Raw genomic sequence first — 22,679 nt, 5'->3', positions numbered from 1 at the left:
TACAGTTCATTATACTATGTTCTGATTGTTAAACTATCAGTTAAAGGTCACGGGCAGGGCTACGCGGAGGATCGTGATAGCGATTACTTCTCAAGAGCACCGTGCCGCGGGTGGACGCAAACCGGCGTCGGCGACAAGTGACAGTGTTGTGACACAAGGATTTTCTTTCAGGTTTAAAGATGTAAGTGTTTACATATTTCTTAGGCCAGATTGGACATAGCTAAATATTGAAATTGAGATTAATCGCCAAAATTGTTAGTAGGACAGTTAGGGATAACCACCATATCCTTCCTATCCTAAGATATAGTTCAGGATTCTGATAAGGATCTAATATTATGCTTTAAAATTGAAGCAATATTTTTTTGTCTTGGATGGTTGAAATGTCACGTAATAAAACAATTAGGTGTGAAACCATGAAACAAAGCGTTTATTTCTGAGCTTTAGGTGTATTGAATATAGTTATAGACCTATATAACACGTACATAAATCACAATAATACCAACAGCGCAATAAACAAATAGCAGAGAAAAAAAAATTAAACATTGTTTGTCACTGAACTTTTTTTTTGTGTTTCCTACGCAGAATCGATAAATGGTAACAAAAAACTGCCCATGGAAATTTAAGTGACCGGTGCGTCACGCATGCGTGTCATACCATACCTACACTCGCTCAAATTTAAAATCTTCCATACTAAATGGTAAAGATCCCGGAACAGACACTGGGAGTTATTTATAAGTGGACAGCGGAAATATAGTTGCCGGCATGCGTGAAACTAAAATGCTAAACTAAATAGAAAATAAAACCGGTCAAGTGCGAGTAACTATAAAGGCAAATGACTTTTGAACAGAAGTACCTATACTAAGCATAATTGTGTACAGCGCCCTCTATCGGCAAATTGTCTAACTAATTTGCGCAATGTAATGCACGTATGTTGGTTTTTCGAGGATAAATGTCTATCATGCGAACCGGTTTCAAAAATTGATGTTTAATTTTTAAAAAAAAGGTGTATTTAATGTAATCCCATAGAAATTTAAGGTGAAATAAACACGTAAACGTTTTGCGCCGGTAAACTTCGGAGATAAGGGACCCCACTTGACCTAGTCACTAGACTTTGGAATTTTGCCCCTTCTTCATTTTGGGCATTTTCCATAGTTAATAAAAAAGAATTAAAAAAGATATTTCCAATGTCTGGGTTAGCTTAAATGGTTCTCGAGATATTTAGCGATGCGACGCACAGACAGACGGACGGGCGGACAGAGTCGCACCATAAGGGTTCCTTTTGTACCTTTTTGGTACGGAAAACTAAAACGAAAAGTAAACAGATTAAATCGCGTTTGATGTGGAAAAATTGCAAAATACACATCAGTGACCACATGGTGTAAACAAATGATGTAATAGGACTAATAAGTAATAGTTTATAATATTACGAACCCATCGTGTCCCTTTGGTGGGCAGAGGCATCCCATGTTTTCTATTCATACTGATTTTGTGCTACATCTGGTCAGTCACAAAAATGAGTTTTGCCACCGCTAATAACGTTCGAAGTAAGTAAAGACCGACCAGAAATATATGATCATTGTCAAGAGGGCGCTGTTGGGTCTCATGTATGACAGTTCAGTTTAGTATGAAAAATTTAGTTCCAATTAAATTCCGCAATATGGCGCGTGATCATATATTACTACTGGTCAGGCTTTATAACTAAAATTTTGAGCGTTTCCAGATTAAGGGGAATATAGTTGATCGCATATATACATTTGGTCCTGACACTTCAGGGGCGTAGGGGAGGGGGACCACAAAAATTACAATCGTGCCGATGTGTGCTTTATTAAAATAATTAGATATTTTCCCTGGTTGTACCGATATTTTTAATTTAACTATCAATTTTGAACGTATAAATTCATCTTAATTTAGCAAATCGCAGTTCTCAGATCTCAAAGAGCTATTCAAATTACAGAGACAAAGATCTTGACTTTAGACATATAATATAATATAACAATGTGGTAATGAATGATGAAAAATAAAAACTAACACCTTTGACCCGCGAAAATACCGGGGCCAAAAATACGGCCAGAGGTAATTTTTGCAAAAAAACAATTATAATTCACAGCATTACATTATGAATTAATTACATAATCATAGTATATTAAATGCAGGACATTATCGTTGCCAAATGACCTAATCAATGATATAAAGATTTTGTAATATTTCGGTCACCACATACATAGTGATAATTCTTTTATTATAAATAATTATCTCAATGACTCACGCAAACGCAGTTTAGTTAAAATTTAATCTCGTTTTAAAACGTCACGAAATACATTTCTTATTTATTCTTATGCATATAGTAATTAGTAGGTTAAGTATTATTATATTTGTTTTGTAAGCTACTGAATAAAAATATTTTTTTATTTTTTTATTTTATTTAAGTAGTAGGTATCTTATCTACGCGAGAAGCTCGGTCCACTTCGTACAAGGAGCACAATTCCTCATTATTATTATTTGAGGTCTATATATTATATTATGGCCCCAAGCCAAGAAATATTCTGAAATGTATTATATTTTAGACCTATCTTAGACTTATTGGCATCAATAACAACTTTGAATGAAGGACTCCGATCTAAGCAGCAGAGTTTTATGTGGTTCTCGAACTTTTTTGGTGACGAAAGTGACGAAACCCTTTCGGAAACCGAAATATTTGACGAAAGCCAATAAATGTTTTTTCTTCGTCACTGTTGAACTGTGGACCAGACATATATAAGAGTTGGTTTTTGATTTATTTTTCTCGCGGAGCTCTTACAAAGGCTCTGCGGCTGCTGTACACCGACTTAGACGAAAAAAGTGTTGAGTGTCATTATAAGCGTCATAGTTTCAAAGAAATTTGACATTTATTATAATCATACCTGCTTCCTATCCTCACCTTGTTCTTGTAAACTCTATGCAGAGTAAGCTTGGGTGGTCCGACTCTACCATACTTTTGTACTGGTCGCCGTAAATATCGTTTTGTGTCATAAGATCTCTCTGAAAAAAGTTGAAATTTCCTGAGATTGTTTACATTGTATACGTCTATATTAGAACTAAGTTCAAGGACATACATCTGACCTCTTAAAAACAAATAATATGCAAAGAGGCAATGACACAAGCGACAAACAATAGAACCATAACTAATTTTCAAATATTATGTTTGTAAAAAAATACTAATTAAATCCTTGAAGCCTGTATTCGTAAAAGAGCTCATTATATTCAGTAAAAAATAAGACATTATGAATTCATAAAAAGTTGGTAACTAAAAAGCAGTAATAAGTATAAATTCAAAGTTGAGTGGGTTGACGTAGTCAAAGCAAAAACGAAGCTAATAAGTACACATTAACCCCTCTTTTTGTGGCTATCAAGTAATTAAGTACAATATTATTTAACCTAAAGTGATTTTATATTGCATAAATAATACAATTTATTGCATACCTCAATAAATAAAAACAATGCAAAAGCAAGTAGAGGTAAACAACAGGCCGTATTATCGCTAAAAAGCGATCTTTTCCAGACAACCTTTGGGTAGCGGAAATTAATAAACATACACGTCAGTAGGTGTTGCAAATGCAATGAAAGAAATCTTGCACTAAATACAGACAATTTTTTTATACTACGACACGGCGGTGGCAAACAAGCATACGGCCCACCTGATGGTGAGCAGTCATCGCAGTCTATGGACGACTCCATAGGTGCGCGTTGTTGACCTTTTAAAAACCTGTACACTTCTTTTTCGAAAAACCCCATACTGTAGACCCTCGGGAATTTCATTCGTTTCATAAACCCACACTCGTATTTTAATGCGACAAATACACTACTTTATTTACATCAATACCATACGCTTCAACAAAATAAAGTAATTTTATACTGACTAATTAAACGTCAAAATTGCGGTAATGCAAACTTTTTCGCGCATGTCACGCATCTGTTGTTTATTTCTATTCAGAAACAAAATAGAGTCGGGGCCGACTGCCATATCGTTCGATATCAAGTAACATGCCAAATTTGTTCAAATTGTTTGCAACTGACACTTTATTTCGAATAAGACGTCATCTCGACTCATATTAGAATAGAGGCCAAATCAAATTTCTTTGTTTCTCAGAGATGTTCTAAATTTGAATGTAATTAACGTACCGGTTATCGATAAAGTAAAGATTACGATGCACCTACAGATACAGGTTTGGTAATATAGGCCGTTAGTTATCGTTTCTGAAAACATAGAGAGGTTATGATATTGATGTAGCTAAAACATGTAACAGATCAATAAAAATCAATCAATCGATCAATCAAATAGGTTAACAAATTGTTATAGATACAAAAGTATCGCAAAAAAGTAAAATAAAAAGTCTAAGCGTTTCCAAAGGCTTTTAGCGATAAAATCGCTTTTATAATATTTCCGAATAACTCATTGGGACGAGCCAGGAATCGGTTGTTCTTATGCCTTACTTTATTTTGAAAACAAACATGGCAAATAACTATGCTTAGGCACGACATTGACATTAGATGGGCGATAAACATGGGCATGATTTTACAGTTTAATTGTTTCTACTCATAGTAATTAAACAGTTTCTATATCATGAGTTGTATACAGGAATTATAAAGTATTCTTAGTGGGGTATGTAAATGCAGTGAGTATGCACTTTTGTCTCAGGAGATGCCGCTTGGCACGATTGTTCCTCAAGTCAAACAAAGCTGATAGCTGAAGCCCCAAAAAGAGGGGAGAAAGAGTCGGTTCCCCAGGTCAAATCTATGTTATATTTCTTCCTGTTCTTAGAGCAAGTTATATATCATTTTCGTATAATTTAGGGACGAGAAATTCATCATTTTCTTAAATATTCGTTATACCTTTTCATACATATCTTTTTTTTTGTGACAACTTTGGCCTTTACCTTTACGATTTGCACTAAACAAAAAATTTGACTATTTAGCCCATTTATTCTTTATTCTGAAAAGCATCACTTCAAAGTAGACCACTCATTTTTGTGTGTTGCCTTATAAATATGTGTTTTTTTTTTTTTTATACTACGTCGGTGGCAAACAAGCATACGGCCCGCCTGATGTTAAGCAGTATCCGTAGCCTATGTACGCCTGCAACTCCAGAGGAGTCTCCATGCCGACCCCAACCCCGTCCCTCCCCTCGTTGAGCTCTGGCTCTGGCGTTGGCTGGCTGGTTTTTTTAAAGTAGACTCACTACTATATAGATATAAATATCAGAAACATATAAGAAAAGTGTCGAGGCCCTCCAGTGGTCAAGGCCGGATTCGAACCAGCGTCTTTAGCTATCCGCGCACTTCGCCACGAGGAAGCCGGTCCTAATTTTTCGACTATATTCGAATGCCACCTTAGTAAGTCTAGATTTTTTGACCAACAAGGGCGAGCAGTACGTGCTTGCACCTCCTATACGTATCCCTTACGGGATTCCCTCTGTTTAGTGGTGATTTTGTCTTCTGTGATTCATCACTTGAACTCTTTTGTTAAATTGTAGTAGAGAGCAAGCAAATAAAACAGAATAGTTATATATAATAGGATGTCGGTTAAAAATAGCCCCATCCGCTATAGGGGACAAATGGGACGAAGTATTACCACTGGGGGCAACTGTAATGGAATCAGTTGTTATCAGTGGTCTAGTGACGGATGCAACTTTATCCATCCATTCATATGTTACCACTAGAATAAAACTTTGTATGTTCATTCTTTGGGCAAAAATAATGATTTTCAATTGGCACCTGTGTAGACAGAATAAACAAAAAATTAGCTAATTAAATTATTGGTAGCCTCGCCGTCTGTTGGCGTCACCAATATTATACTCGTATGTATTAGAAAAAAAAACTAAAAATAGAAAACGTTATTTGTATGGGTACAGAGTTCTCATGACAAGAAGTCGGGTCGCATCAAGAATGCTCAAGAACGCTGTCACTGTGCCGCGGATACTAATGACAAGGAAAAATAAATAACAGAAAATCGTTTAAATGAAAACATTATTAGAATTTAAAAAAATAATAACCTCTAACGCAATGAAACGGGTGAACTGATCTTGAAAAAAGAACCTCCGCGATAAAACCGAATTTTAAATAAAGTTTAATAGCTACGGTACCACAGACGGATAAACATACAAACACAGAAAGTGGTCATACTTATAATATATTTGAATCAGGGGTTAAAAAAGGAATTAACTCACTCAAAGTTACTTATTTCGATTCGTATATATATGAAGAAGTAACAGTAAATAAATAAAGTTAGCGTTAGTCGCTATAAAGTAAGGCAGAATAAACTTATGTTAAATTGTACTTATAAATACAACAAGGCTGGCGAAATCTACTATAACATATGTAAAAAAAACATTTAAAACCAAATTATATATTATGCCTTACAATAAATTTATTGGTCAAAATGTCTCTGGAGTTACCAAGGAATCGAGTATCTCATATACATAGCTTCTGTTTATTAGGTTTAACAATTGGGGCCTTGACTACATAGAAAAACCATTATTTAAAGGTGACATTTTATAACGAAGTTTAAAAAATGTGGACTGATTTGTGTCGGTCAAAAAGTAGTTTCGCATATTATTTTGTTTTAAAGATGTGGAGGACACTGATCTAGAAAGCTGCGTTTTTGAAACTCAGTCTGTAGGTCTTATTCGCAAATTAGTTTGCAAATAATTGCAAAAAGGAAACCTTGACAAAACCTTTTCTAGTGTTAAATTTACCTAGTGAACTGGAGTAGAAATACGATTAGCATAGGCGACGATAACGCTCAATAATGACGGTAAAAATGTGATTAGTTGTATTAAATTATGCATAGCTAATTGTTTTGCTGACTATACATACATACATTCGAAAGATGACCCGATGACATTTTGACAATAAACTAATCTTTACATAAAGTAAAAACAACAGGTCTTCTGGAATATCAAAACCTGCCCTAACAACATTGTACATGTCAGATTTGCAAAAAAAAATGTTTTTTTTATAATGTAATAAGTCAAAGGTTGATTTTGAATTGTAAGTATTTATCATGACTGTGCGCGTTGCCGGTAGGCATGTCGTTAAACATGTCAACTTGTTTAAACAAATCTTTATTGCAAACAATATGCATAATTATGTACAAGTGTTAGGCACTAAATAATTCAATGAATTTTCTTATAATAATTAATTGCCAAAAAATCAAGGTTAAATCACATTTTGAAGGTAGTATATATCGACTTATTTTTTCAGGATATTGCTAAATTAGTCTTGTTAGGTAATGTTATATAAAATGCTGACCTACCTGCTTATAGTTTGAAACTATACATATACATGTATTTACATGTACCAACAAAAACACTTTGTTATCAAGCTTAGATAAAAAATTATAAGTGGAATTTTTTACTGTCTGGGGTTAGACTTGAACTCACGACACTGGATCGCTAGCCCAGTTCTGCCATCTGTGCTACCAAGACCTGCAAGGACACAAAATATTTCCACCATATGGGCCTTTTTTCCCACTTTTGAATGTATTCTAAGCTAAAAACACTTTGTTATCCCGTATATCGCCAGTCATACCTGAAACAATAGAAAAATATATGTTTACTAAGCCATATAATATTACACTTGTGTAATTCTGCCAAATTCATTATTTATTAATAATTATCATTTTAATACCTTTATCCAATCCCTATTACTCGTAGTTTAAACATTTAGTTTAATAAACATAATCTACAATACAATACAAATATCTTTATTACACACATCACTTAAAGGAAACAATACAAAAGAAATCAGAAACACAAGCAGAGGTAAACAACAGGCGGCCTTATGGCTAAAAGCGATGTCTTCCAGACAACCTTTAGGTAGCGTAAATGAATAAATTTACATATTTCAGTAGGCGTTACAAATGCATTGAAACAAATAATTCATTAATAAAACAACTAACTTATTTATAAAATAAACTTAATTAACACTAAAAAGTAATACAAAATAAAACAAAATACGTTAAAAAAATTTGGCCCCTTTGGCATGGTGTTGAGGATGCTGTCAGCATTTCCCCGCTGTATTACGATGCTAATACGTTGCGCGAGAAAGCTATCAGCTCTTCGGTCGCCAGTGTAGCCGACCAGTCTTGGGCAGCTCTTTGAAAAGTTTTAGAGCATTGGGACCCCAAGGGCCAAGGGTCTCCTCCCCAAACGGCATGAAAATATACTCGGGACAGGGACTCCTGATGTATAATTGAATCTTATCTTTTCGGCCGCTTTATCGGCCGCACCTACTTAGTTACTGGTTCCGGTGAGGTGGGAAGGAGCCAGTGTGTCTACGCATGTAGCGTCCCGTCCCACAATAGCACCCTTCCCTAACTCCAGGAAACCAGAGACATACCGTCCGGTCTCTTGCCGTCGCCTCTAGCGATGCCAGTTGGCTTTAGCAGAGCTGGCACGTTAACGGTTATAGGAGACCGGCGGATTACGTCATTTAGTGCGGCGTATACCCGGATAACCCGTGGTGGCCTAAATCGTCGACTTCACTGCCGCATGGGCACCTATGTGGAGCACATATGCGGCCTCCAAGCTGAAGACAGGTCGCAATGCGAAGGGTGTGAAGGAAGGTTTTGGCGAAGGATACGCCCGGAGCTACTCCCCGGACTCCCTTGACGCCGAAGCCAGTAGTAAATCAGGATGTATGCCCCTTTTACCATAAGAACTGCTCCATGGGTATAGGTTCTTCTCTCACTCTCACTGACCGCAAGCGTGAGCAAAATGACTATGTGCGTCCGGAATCATGGATATCATGTTTTTACTTTTTTTTGTAAGTTTTAACAAATAAAAAGTAATGGACGAGTTTAATCAAAAATAAAATTGCGCATTTTTAGAAGCACTATAAATATTTTTAGCTTTTATGCAAAAAATAATCATTTCTAGGTGCGTTTTTGATATATGTTCGTGATTTTTTCTATCGAGCGAAAGTCAAAAAAATCAGATTTCGAATTAATGAAGATACTAAAGGAAGGACTCAATTAAATTTTTGCCAACCGTATTGTGATTTAAAACCTCGCTACGTTTTTTCATAAACTTTGCTGGCTGAACCTACTGCACCTTAAGCGAGTTAAAATGGTGCTTATTCAAATGCTTCCTGCTTTTTTATTATAAATTGACACGTTTTCCTAAACAGGAAAATTTTATTAGATTATTAACCTCAACCGTTTAATTACGTCTTTAATATCACAATCGTACTCCTAAATATTTTAAATATTCATTTATGAGATTCATCAATGCTGCAGCCGGACCTCAGATTAAAAAAAATACATCAGCTAGCAACTTCACAAATGCCAGCCAGCTATGAAAAAACTTGAACTTGATCTTACAACTTTTACAAGAGAACGAGTCGCTACGGGGCTACTGCCCTCGGATGAGACTCAAGGACAAAACGTCCTATAGACTATAAATTTCTTATTAAAAAAATAAACTATGAATTTCTTATTAAAAAAACCGGCCAGTGACACATGAGGAAAAATTTCGTATTGACAGTTACTATCAATTGTTGTCCTATCTGGTTGAATTTACGGTGTGCTTTTAATTTGTATGGGTTCGTGAGTCGGTACTTACGCGGTATTAGCGAAGGTTTAACGCGAGGCTTTTGAATCTTTGCCGAATAATTTCATTCGTCTTGTTCTGTGTTCGTCAGTGCTACTGACTTCAGTATACAGTGTGTATTTTTGATACGACTGTATAATCAAAGGGTAGTTATTCTACACACACTTTCATAGGTTTCATAAGAAATCGACGGCTTTTATTTTTCCATATGAAATAATTCAGCAAGCAATATATCACTACTTTGTTTTAATCGAATACGTCGCATTTAATGGTGACCATTGATTCCATGATGTACGAAATACATTGCCGCTCGAAAAAAAATCTAAACTTAATTAAGTATACTTTGGTAATTAAGACTTAATTAAATCTTTCAGTATTGATTAATAGCACTAAAACCTACGTCTAGTTTAAGCTACTAAGTAAGTACTCGAATAAAAATATCCCTTAGGTCGCATGGTCCGACTGACTAGTCCGATCAATCGGAATACGAATATATTTTTTTCCCGCTGGCTCGATTGATCGGAATATAAGGACTTCTCTAATTCTCGTAGTCCTACTATCGGAGTAACGGGATTTTAAAAGTTCGTCTAGTTCGATAGATCGAACCACGAGACCTTGAAAAATCCTCTTAATCCGATCACACAACTTTTATTTTTCCTGTTAGTCCGACCGATATTTTTTGGTTAATTTTGTACTCTACCAACATCTGGTTTTTAACACTTTTCTGGTAACAAAAGTGTTTTCTTACTTTCGACGTGATCCTGGGTAGGAATGGAGTCGATTGGCATCAAAAACAACAACAAAATGACCTTTTTCTCGCACCCTGTATGTTTTACCGGAAATCTGTTACCGCCAATTTTCATCAATTTGAAATCGAGGGATGGTCTCTTAAGGCCATTTTTACCTAGCAGCACGGGATCTGGTAGCTACCCTTACTGACCCAAAATCTAATTCCACCCTGTAGGTATATTCTTAACCCAAATTTTATTTTAATTTAAAATCTTACATATTTATCAGAGAACATATAGAAAACTTATCAATTGCCAGTGTCTAGTAGTGAGTTAAGATGAGATAACGTTTATGTGTCATTAGCCGGACTTAGCAATAATATCAAGTCTACAGTTATGTCCGATCAATCGATCCAACAGGAAGAAAACACGACCTCGTGGTTCGGTCGATCGAACTAGACGAACTTTTAAAATCCCGTTACTCCGATAGTAGGACTACGAGAATTAGAGAAGTCCTTATACTCCGATCAATCGAGCCAGCGGGAAAAAAATATATTCGTATTCCGATTGATCGGACTAGCCAGTCGGACCATGCGACCTAAGGGAAAAATATATACCGTCGTTTGAAACCCATTGGTCGAATGGAAGTATCTTTCATGTGTCAATTAGAGTGAAGAATAGCTTTTCGAATCTAACGAAATAACGGAATTTTTTGTATGAAATTCCATTTCGAAACAAAAAGAGAAGTGGATAAACGTTTTCTCTTTTTATATGAAGGACCACGTAGTATACTTTCCACTTAAGTGTAATGGTAGTAATTTCTCGGACTTAAATATTTATTTTAAAACACTTTTTCGCTCTCCGTCGTGGAATTACCTGATCCCACAAGTTAACCCGTACCTATAATAAATTTGCTAATAATATAAGTAGTACTTGATTCTCTAAATTTAGAGAAATAATTGCTTTAATAGTTTGACCTTGTATGTGTCCGGCTTAAGAAGAATCCTGGTATTTCTAATATTTCTACCAGGTATTTTATTTTTACCAGGTGTGACTTAACCCTAATCTAATCAAGCTTGATATTGGAAAATAAACAAAATTAAATAATTAATAAAAATTGTGGAGGTTGCCAGAGCTCAACGAGGGTGCGGAGTGTTAGGCTCGGCAACGCGCACGTAGCTCCTTTGGAGTCGCAGGCATACATAGGGTACGGAGACTGCTTACCATCAGGCGGGTCGTATGCTTGTTTGCCACCGACGTAGTATATACAAAAAAAAAACAGAATTGAACACAATCTTTGTATTTTAAATTTTAAAACAGTAGCCATATCACGACTGCCTTAGCAGTGTCAAACTTGTGGTAGCCGTACAGGTACCGACACGAGCCGCTGTTTGCCGGCCCCTACTCTAGACCATTGACATTTGTTGCTCGTAATAACATGATCAATAACTTTATAAAAAATAAATATAATTATGCGAATTGACATTTGCGCAACTTGTGCAAGCATACACACTCCCCTCGTTGCTTATAACGATGACACGTGTCATTTTTGATACGATAATGAGAAATTGATATTAAAGACAATCAACGACACCAATAATATGAATTTTATAGCGTTAGATTACCTGTCGCATTATGTCATTACTTAGTATAATATTCGTAGGTATGTTGTGTAGGTGCAAAGATGCAGACTAGAAATTTACAGGAAAACCACTCAAATAATAGAATACCTATTTATTTTGTAGCTAATTTTACAAAAATATTTTGTGTTATATCATTATGTGTCAAAAGTAGGATTTTTAAACGTTCTGATACTTTCAAAATCAACGCTATGAAAATAATTAATTTGCTGCTAATGACATGCCCTAAATTAGGTACGTATTTTTTGTTGAATTAACCCAAAAACGTCTGAACGAATTTCACGAATTTGGTTGAAATAGGGCACGGGCAATGAAGAACCTGTAATACAGAACACCTTTTATCCCAGAATTCATCCCATAAATAAGAGGTGAAAATATGTGTTAATATGAAGAGCACTCTACTCGAAGGGGGTCGAAGGAGGGACTCTTCTCGGACAGTCATGGTAAGAGGCTCATTCAACACGAGACTAATATAAACGCACTTCTCTAGCCACTATTTCACCAAGCTGACAGGTGCGATAATAATAAAAAAAACCGGGCAAGTGCAAATCGGAACCCTTCCGTACCATTCTTTATAAAAACGGCAAAAAAAATGTTTGTTGTATGGGAGCCCCCCTTAAATATTTATTTTATTCTGTTATTAGTATTTGTTGTTATAGCGGCAACAGAAATACATCATCTGTGAAAATTTCAACTGTCTAGCTATCACGATTCATGAGATACAGCCTGGCGACAGACGGACGGACAGACGGACGGACGGACAGCGAAGTCTCAGTAATAGGGTCCCGTTTGACCCTTTGGTTACGGAACCCTAAAAAACAGACAATTGCGAGTCGGACTCGCCCGCCGAGAGTTCCGTACTTTTTAGTATTTGTTGTTATAGTGGCAACAGAAATAATCATGTGTGAAAATTTGACGGACGGAAAGCGGAGTCTTGGTAAATAGGGTCCCGTTTTACACTTTGAGTACGGAACCCTAAAAAATTACAGACCCTCTGTATTACAGACTACTGATGTCGGCGTGGTGAACAGGAGCCTGGTCTTTCCCGATGGTCTCAAAATACTGTCTTATCTTTAGGAAGTTTTCTTCTTACCTTCTAACGGCCCGGCTACGAAAGCCCTTCAATTCTACTTCTAGTTAAAATATTTTTATGACAATTTAAAATTTGCGTTTACCCTGTTAGGTTAAGGTTTGTGAGCAGATAGAGGTTATTGCACCTGATTCAAAAAGTTACTAGACGGCTCCCCATTATTATTTATGAACCAGTTATGTCTAAAAAATTCGCGTTTAGAAGACACAATAAAAATCTCTCGCCTTCGTCGTTTTGCACATTTAACAATCAGATCGCGTGAATAATTTAATTTGCATTCCCGCGTCATGGCGTCTACTCCAAGGGCGAGGACTGCATCGAGATGTAAAACAAACCGGAAAGTAATTGAACTTAGCTTATGCACATTTGTTTGTTTGTTTTATATGGGGGTAAAGATGTGCCACAGCTTTTCAATTACAGCATGACCTTATTTATTACGAGTACTCTGAGTTAGAAAAATATACGATATAATTGTTAAGCTGTGGTAACAGTGTGGTTAAGACTAACTTTCAAAGCGGAGGTTCAACATGAATAGGCTCATACAATTTTCTAGGAACTTATAACTTAATAAACAAAACTTCACTCGGTTAAGGAAAACACGGCGAAAAAAACGGAACTTATCTTTCCCTTCTTGTGAGGTCAGAGGACAGTTCCTTTCGTAAATTTGGGCCTCAGCTGATTGAAATGCAAAGAATTAACTAAACACAACATTTTTCGGCCACTAACAAAAAGCGAATATTGAAATCCATGAACTTTTCTCATTGCAACATTTCTGCGTACCTCTGTTTGGTCCATTTGTTGAATGGTAAATAAATAATAATCATTACTTGAGTTGTAACGAACGAAAGGCTTAGAGTTATCGATCGGCCATCGGGTTTTCCGCGCCAAGACTCCAAGAGCCTGTTATTATGACGCCAGTACTATATGACGCACATCGTCGTCATAGGTTACCAAAATCATGATTGATATATACGTCAAAGAACCAAACATAATACTATCAGATGAGACTGTCATTACTCAAATGACAGTCTTCTCAAAATGTACGAGGTGTTTTTTAAAACATTTTATACATAATTAACTGTATTTGAAAATATTTGTCGTATAAACCGTACATTATGTTATGAAAATTCAACAAACGCATCTGTAAATTTTCGGGGGGCCATGAACTCTCGAGTTCACGGTCGAATTTGATTGTATAGAGAATACGTAGTGATAGAGGAAGATCCAAATCGGCATTGTTTTTACACCTAAAGGCAAGGATTTATAAAAAGGCATAGGTTTAGCGACGAAAACAAAGCTTGAAAAATATTGTTAAAATATGTACCACTTCAAATTCTACAAATAGATACCTAACTAATAATAAACGGTATCAGTTGCGAGCTGTAGCAGTAACGACCCCAGACCCCACGGACCCGCGTACTCCTGAGAGTCGATCAGGGGCTCCGTCTCCGGTGTGTTTTCGTCGGTCGGAGTGGACCCCAAGGGGACCCGCAGGACTCTCAACCTTGGCTTACCTTTATCCGTCCAGAGCGGAGTCGTAAGAGCTATATGCTCCAAGAGTGGAAGTGAAACATGCATAAGACGTAAGTTGACACAGTGGCTTTTATCAGCCACTGGGTAGAAAGCGATGGACACCCCTGAGCCGCCCACACCGGTGTTGCTCCTGGTCGTATTCACGACGGCAGTTTCAGGGGCCCATATAGTGGGCGGCCTGCCTCGATAGCAGTGAAAACATTGTTATAGCAGGTGCCCGGACGTCTTTGCAATAACCCAGTCTCATTTTCCACCCACCCAAACTTCAATCCATATACCGTTATACAGTAGAAACTGGATAAGTGGAACCTGGGATAGTGGACAACCTCTTTAATGGGACCCAAGTTCTCGGTTCCAGTCCCTTGGCAACGAATTACCTCTATAAGTGGAATTTTGAGACCTCTATAAGCGGAATCAATTTTTTCGAAAATTTCTTATTTTCACCTCTGTAACTGGAAGCAGTCGTCTCCGAAACCTCTATGAGTGGAACAGCTCGGCGTTATAAAATTTGTATTTTTAATAAACCGTCACAAGGAGGGTAGTTTGTTTCGTTAACGTTATGGTTCGTATTTTAACTATTTTGTATGAGATCACACATCGTTGAGTTTAGTTCTTTTAGCCGTGGTACGATGCCGTGCTGTTAGATAAGCACTGCCTGTTTACAGTACAGTACAGTTGAAATATTTACATTATTGTTTTTTAAAGTCAGGATTACATACCTATTTTTTGTTAATACATATCTACATACATACATATTTAAAGTCTTGATCTTTTATTTGACCATACTATACGTGACCTCTATAAGCGATACTACTAGCATCCACAACCTCTGTTAGCGAGTGCCTCTGTAAGTGAGAAAACGTTTTATCTGAACCTGTTTAAGTGGAAAACTGGATAAGTGGAACTGAACAGCCGGTCCCTTGCGATTCCACTAACCCAGTTTCCACTGTACTGTTCACTTTTTCTACAATAGATCCAATACCTGCTGCGACGAGTTCATGGGTGTTTATTGTTGCGCCTGTGAACGGGTTCCAGCAGGCGTTCTACATGACATTAAAGCTCTCAAAGGGGCCTCTACGTATTGTATCTATATCCCCACGCAAGCCTATCAAAAGACCAGGATTTATAGGCCCGTGAAATCCAAAGAGATACAAATAATGGTATCAGACTTGCTTACAACAAATCATTACAATAGATAAATAAGCAATATATTATAATATCGCTGATATATCAAAATCGTTAAAAGATAACAATATTGCAATAGATCAATAGAATTTTTGCGTAACATCAGTTATGATATATAATGCACCACCTGTCTGATTCACTCAGAAATGCCGCCCGTCCTTCGCTTCGTCATGTAAGTTTTCCATTGTAATTAGAACGCATCAATGAAATCTAATCAAAGAAATGGTGCTCTTATTTAAAAATGCAATTTATCCCTTCAAGTGCCATCCACAGTTTTATGCCTGTCGCGTCGAATTATGATCCCTGTGACAGTTCATTTTTATATGGAGTAGCTGTTATGTAAAATGTTTGAAAACATTTTTTGGAATTTTATCCACGTTATCGTTTTCTCGCCTGCATAAACCCTTATACTTTAAATTTGTTCAAAACTCCTTCAAACTGTTTTTGTGAACGGATGTACAACCAGACGACCGGTCTGGCCAAGTCGGTAGTGACCCTGCCTATGAAGCCAATGGTCCTGGGTTCAAAACTCAGTAAGGGCATTTATTTGTGTGATGAGCACAGATATTTGTTCCGGAGTGATGGTTGTTTTCTATGTATTTAAGTATTTATATATTATGTATATATCGTAGTCTGAGCACCCACAACATAAAATAATGTACTGTAATTGTTTAAAATAGTATTCAAAATATGCTTCCTTAATACTTGGTTGTCAAACTCCACAAACCAGTCGTAGATATTTAAATTGTCACTTATCACGACAAGATTTCAATGCTGCAGGACAGAGACACGTATAATTAAACATACATTATTTGATGCATTTTCTTGGTTTTTGCAGGCCTATCATCTTACTGCGCCATGGCTATCACTGAACGTTTATGGAATTATACTACAACAGATACTTATGTCATCAACATCAACCACCCAGTTTTATGCATCAAACGCGTTGAAATGTGTAATTAGGTTATTCCCAGGTCTATAGCGCAGCAGACACCGGAAAACTTATGCAATTGTACACCTTGTTCTCATACCATAAGTTACACTATTGAATGAGTTTTTAAGTACAGACACGGTTGATGTAATGGGCACAGATGAAAGCATCACTTAGTTAGCAAGGTTGCTCTCTAAACCTTATATTAGGCATCACTTGCATCGTTTGAAGGTACACATTGCACTTGACACTCAGCCAGGCGTATCTGTGCGCGTGTATGCTGTAATTACTTAGTACAAATTAGAGATAGTCCGCATAGACAACCTAAACAGAAGCTTGACGTCGTATTAATAATGATGTTCATGAAGGCGGTTTTATATTAGGTATACCTAGGTAACAACTATCAACTCATGTTACATAGACGATTAGACTAGGCCAGTATTTTTATCATTTGCAGCTATTTGAAAGGTTTTTTAGCAGTTTATTGTCAAAGCCATAAAACTGAATTGTCAATGAGTTCAGAGATAATGTAATTAATAATGTCTTGTATTCGTTTCAGATGAAACATCAGCACGCGCCGATCGCGGCAGCACTATGGATTATTTTCGCCGCTTCCGCTGCGGATGGCCAGCTCATGAACCCAGTCACCTCTTTGGCCAACTTCCTGAACGAGGGCGGCCACCAGTACGACAACGAGCCCCCCGACCAAACCGAGCTGCTCCAGGAGTACGACTACATCATCGTCGGCGCTGGAACTGCAGGCTGCGTCTTAGCTAACAGGCTCACTGAAGTTAAAGAATGGAAAGTTTTACTAGTGGAGGCCGGAGTGAACGAAAACTTTATCATGGACATTCCGCTGGTCGCTAACTACCTGCAGTTCTCATCCGCCAACTGGAAGTATAAAACAAAAGCGTCGTCAAGGTACTGCGCCGGATTTGAGAACAAACAATGCAACTGGCCCCGCGGAAAAGTAGTGGGAGGCTCCAGTGTGCTAAATTACATGATTTACACCAGGGGATCACCCTACGACTACGACAACTGGAAAGCGATGGGCAACGAAGGCTGGGGATGGGACGACGTACTTCCCTATTTCAAAAAAGTTGAAAACTTCAACATACGTTCATTTAACGACCCCAAATATCACGAACAGGGTGGCCACGTTAACATTGAACATGCGCCTTTTCGTACTACAAAAGGAAAAGCATGGGTAAAAGGAGCTCAAGAGTTAGGTTTCAAATATGGCGATTATAATGGCCCTACTCCAGCCGCAGTATCGTTTTTGCAGCTGTCTATGAAAAATGGAACACGCCACAGTTCCAGTCGGGCCTACTTGCACCCTATTAACGGAAGAAAAAATCTTCACCTATCAAAAGGAAGTCTAGTGACGAAACTGATTTTAGATGACAGCAAAGCCAAAGTAATAGGTATAGAATTAGAAAAACATAATATGAAATACAAAATATTTGCGAAAAAAGAAGTAATCTTATCGGCCGGAGCCCTTAACACGCCTCAATTGCTGATGTTATCAGGAATAGGACCAAGAAGTCATTTGGAAGAAATGAAAATACCTGTAATAAAAGATCTAGCAGTTGGTTACAACTTGATGGACCATATCGCCGCTGGAGGGGTACAGTACGTAGTCCGGCCACAAAACGTATCTATATCTACAGAGTATATATTTAATCATTTAGATGTGGTTTTTAAATGGATGAGAACACATAAGGGGCCACTATCCATACCCGGAGGGTGCGAAGCTCTGATTTTCATGGATTTGAAGGATAAGTTCAATACTACGGGATGGCCCGATATGGAGCTGTTATTTATAACCGGTGGACTAAATTCAGACCCTTTGCTACGCAGAAACTTTGGTTTTGACGATCAAATATTTACAGACACCTATGGTCCGCTTGGCAGAGCCGAGACTTTCATGGTATTTCCCATGTTAATGAGGCCGAAATCGCGCGGTAGGGTGATGCTACAGAGCAGAAACCCTAAGGCTTCGCCTTTATTAATTCCAAATTATTTTGACGATCCAGAAGATCTGCAGAAAATTGTGGAAGGGATAAAAGTTAGTATCCAAATAGCGCGACAACCTTCGATGAGGAAAATGGACACAAAGATGTACGACGTACCGATAGAAGAATGCTTACAATATGGTCCCTTTGGAAGCGATGCATACTTTGCATGTCAAGCGCGGATGTTTACGTTTACAATCTACCACCAGAGCGGCACTTGCAAAATGGGACCAGAGAACGATCCGACAGCTGTAGTCGACGCTAGGCTAAGAGTACACGGAATTCAAAATTTAAGACTAGTTGATGCCAGTGTGATGCCTGCAGTACCGTCTGGGCATACGAATGCCCCCACTTTTATGATAGCAGAAAAAGCAGCAGATATGATCAAAGAAGATTGGGGTAAATGGAGATGACCGGCATTATCATCTGTTAAATCTTTATAGCAAATTTTATGTCACGACTTTCGAGGCAAAAATACTTTGGTAAAATATGGGTAATTTGAAAATTATCTATATTTAAAATGTGTTATGATAACGCATATAAGTTACACGCCTTATAAGTTAATTCGGGTGAGACGGTTGTTGGGAACTTTTCTTCGATATCTACTTATTTAATATGAATGTTTAGTCATATCATAAGTAGGTCAAAACATGACCATTTGAAATTCTCCGGGCGAGGTTTTTTTCGACGTGTAGACCTCGACAATCCTCGACTTCAACACTCCTAGATCTGCCTAAAATTGTATCAAACCTCATGGGGGTTTGTCAATGACAATTTACTTCTTTAAACTCGATTTACCTGATCAATTTGGGTTTGGGGTTTCGGAGTTTCACTGGTAAAGTTAGCTCCTAGAAATGACCAGTCACACGTAAAAATACGTTGTGAGTTTTGGGCTACGCTATAGGTTTGACCAAGACACATGGACAGTCACCAAATAGGAAAATAGAGACACAAATTTAGTCCTCGTGTATCAATATACATATATTTACGATTAAGTAAAAAAAGTAGCTACTTGCAGGCTGAGGATTCGTTTTTTTGGGAGTCCGTTTAATTCAATCCGAAGCCAGCAAGTAACCTTCCAGCCGAGACACACATAGTGCTAATCTCAAAAAGGGTGCAAGAAATATAAATATAATAGAAATGTTTTACAGAAGCAACGCTTTTACGTAGGTAAATATTTTAACAGAAAAATATAAAAACAACTGAAAAGATTTGCTTTGACACCTTTTTATTTTTTTAAATCAAAATATTGAAGTTTATTTTCTGACGAAATTACGCCAATCTATTTGAGACAGCTAAATAGTCGCGATACCAACATAATAATAAGTACTGATCATCATCGGTGTGGCTGTGGCTGTTTAATGGTCATTTCAACTTTTTTTCAAGTTTGAAACTTGACTAATAATGGAATTTCTATGCAACATTGCAGACCCGAAATCGTTTTGACATGACTTCGCGACCTATTTTTTAACCGGCAAAGTCGACTTTGCCGTCCATTTTTGAGAATAATATATTTAGAGGTCCTTATTGTTAGTGGTGTAAATATTTTGGTCAATGGCATGTAAAGATGATTGTTAACTTGACTGTACGATACTACAAATCGACTTACTACTTAAATCTTTTTTTGACGCCTGCTCTGCACTCGCGGCAATAATGATCTGATACGAGTAGGTACTTTCCAAATCCAGTGGAGGCGTTATATTTAGTTTTAGATTTCAGGGTGCCTATTAGTCAAGGTGAAAATCGCTTGCGCTACGACAAGGAAACGCTTTGTGTCTGTCTATCACTCTTCCATATTAGTGCGACAGTGACAGAGTGACAGTTGCGTTTCGTTCGCTACGGAGCGGATACGATTGGCATGTTAGCTACGCACCCTGATGTAAGGATGTAACTATGGAAAGGTCAATTATATGAACTGACGAGACGGACTAGAACAGACGTAATACATAATTGCAGATTAATATCCAATTAAAAACGGCGATTTTTTTTGCCAAATGGATTAAAAAGTTGGAGTTCTTGCTACCATCCAAGTTACATGTTTTTATCATATTTGGTCAAGATAAAGACAGCTGAAAAATCACTTTTAATTCTGACGATGTTTGGTTTGGTATGTAATATTCTTGTAGAGCAAGATTACGATATTATGTCGTTATTCATATACTCGTATGTTCTACACGCTGAAATATCTATTTGGATAATATAATCGTTTATTCTCAATTGACATTTAACACTACACATTCGGGTTACGAACAACAAACATTCAAAGAAGTTACATTTTTAAATAAATAAATTACAATTAAAGAATGATAAATAAATCATTCGGCCATTTTGTTTACGGGGTAATAACAAAAACAAAAAACGGGGTACCTAATAAGAATAACTCCCTGGGGAGAAGTATAGTAAAAATGTGGAGGAAACATTACAAGGGCGGACGACTTCCTTACCACAACTGTGATGAAATAGTATATTACGATACAAGTGCGAAAAATAGGAAATACGCAACGAGTGACGATAAATTAAATCTCGACCGAAGGGTGTGTTTTAAATTGACTTTAATTGACACGAATTTCGAATTACCTATTCGCACATGTATCGTACGTTTCACAGTACACATTTTTGAATCACGTAATGTGCTAATTATCGCACAAGTGCGGTAAAGTAACACCATGTATACTGTAATAGTAAGTTAGTATCTAACTATTTATTGACACTTATTATTTGTATGTAAATAATCAAGCATTGATTAGGTATGAACAAAACACGTAATTTATTTTGTATTTTTAAGTAGAAAATATATTAAGGTAAGTATACATTGGAATATAGCAAGAATATTCTTATGTATATTTCACAGAAACACAGAATGTTGTAAACCAAATAAACAAATGCCATCAAGCGACATGTCTATTTATTTATTGACCCGAACAATAACTGTCCGAGCGGTAAGTACTCAATTTTAGGAGACAACAAGAACCTAAGTCAATCATAAATAATCGTTTGTAATCTGATCCCAGACAGGAAAAACAAGTTTTGAAATGGGGAAGCCAACTGTCAAACAGAGACCCGTCCACCCCTTCCCAGAAAAAACCTCCAAATGGCTTAGTTGTTTATCGAATAACCCCAACGATTGGCTTTCCTTTTGATTTGCTTACCCGTTCATTTGACTTAGCTCTAGGAAAGGGTTTCCCTTTCAGAGATACGAAACGAAAGGGTATCCCCTTCCTAATTCAAAAATTATGACACCCAGTCTTTCACTTTAAACATAAATAAGTAATATTTCATTCTATTTTTACGAAGAGATAGTTGAAAATGGCATAAGCGTTATAATTTATAATCCATACCCCTTCAATAGGTTAGCGCTTAGGAACGGGTATCAGGTTACCCGTATTTTTTTTTTTATACTACGACGGTGGCAAACAAGCATACGGCCTGCCGGATGGTAAGCAGTCTCCGTAGCCTATGTACACCTGCAACTCCAGAGGCGTTACATGCGCGTTGCCGACCCTAACCCCACCCCCCCTCGTTGAGCTCTGGCAACCTTACTCACCGGCAGGAACACAACACTATGAGTAGGGTCAAGTGTTATTTGGCTGCGGTTTTCTGTAAGGTGGTGGTGGTACCAACGATTTCCATAAAAAAGGTAAATATAAGTAGGTACAGCCGGTCAAACAAGTTTGTCAGTAGAACAAGGTGCGAAATTCAATTGTTTTTGAGACGATGACCATTCACGCTTATTTTTTTTAAATTTGCAGCTTTTGTCGACTGACGAATGCCTTGACAGACTACACAGTGTGTGCCTAGCCATTGGACAAAGCCGAAATGTACATATGCATTAGGGTATTTAGAACCAGTGTACAAAGTATCATAACAACCGGTGTAGCGGTTTCGAAGAAATTAACAAATTACCATTTTTTACTTTGGAACAGCCTGTGTGTTAGAAGCTCCTAATGTAATATCCTCAAAGAATAGTATGG

The 22,679-nt window shown here is 37.2% G+C and overlaps 2 protein-coding genes across 5 annotated transcripts in view; one reads left to right on the top strand and one right to left on the bottom strand.

The window, feature by feature from the left end:
• LOC133529207 (flotillin-2) overlaps positions 1–22,679 on the bottom strand; it is a 405,995-nt gene that overhangs the window by 321,228 nt on the left and 62,088 nt on the right. The gene's annotated exons all lie outside the window — the stretch shown is intronic.
• LOC133529266 (glucose dehydrogenase [FAD, quinone]-like) lies at positions 55–21,601 on the top strand. Of its 3 annotated transcripts, none has more exons than XM_061866957.1 (2): positions 55–181; positions 17,253–21,601. In XM_061866957.1, the coding sequence occupies exon 2, from the start codon at positions 17,253–17,255 to the stop codon at positions 19,119–19,121; it is 1,869 nt and encodes a 622-aa protein (XP_061722941.1). In that variant the 5' UTR covers positions 55–181; the 3' UTR covers positions 19,122–21,601. The 3 variants fall into 3 exon arrangements, with proteins under 3 accessions (XP_061722941.1, XP_061722940.1, XP_061722942.1); XM_061866956.1 differs by lacking the exon at positions 55–181 and adding an exon at positions 15,748–15,934; XM_061866958.1 differs by lacking the exon at positions 55–181 and adding an exon at positions 16,943–17,086.

Source organism: Cydia pomonella, chromosome 20, assembly GCF_033807575.1.
Source record: "Cydia pomonella isolate Wapato2018A chromosome 20, ilCydPomo1, whole genome shotgun sequence".
NCBI lineage: Eukaryota > Metazoa > Arthropoda > Insecta > Lepidoptera > Tortricidae > Cydia > Cydia pomonella.
The sequence above is the reverse complement of the archived record's forward strand: the minus strand, read 5'-3'. Positions and strand labels throughout refer to the sequence as shown.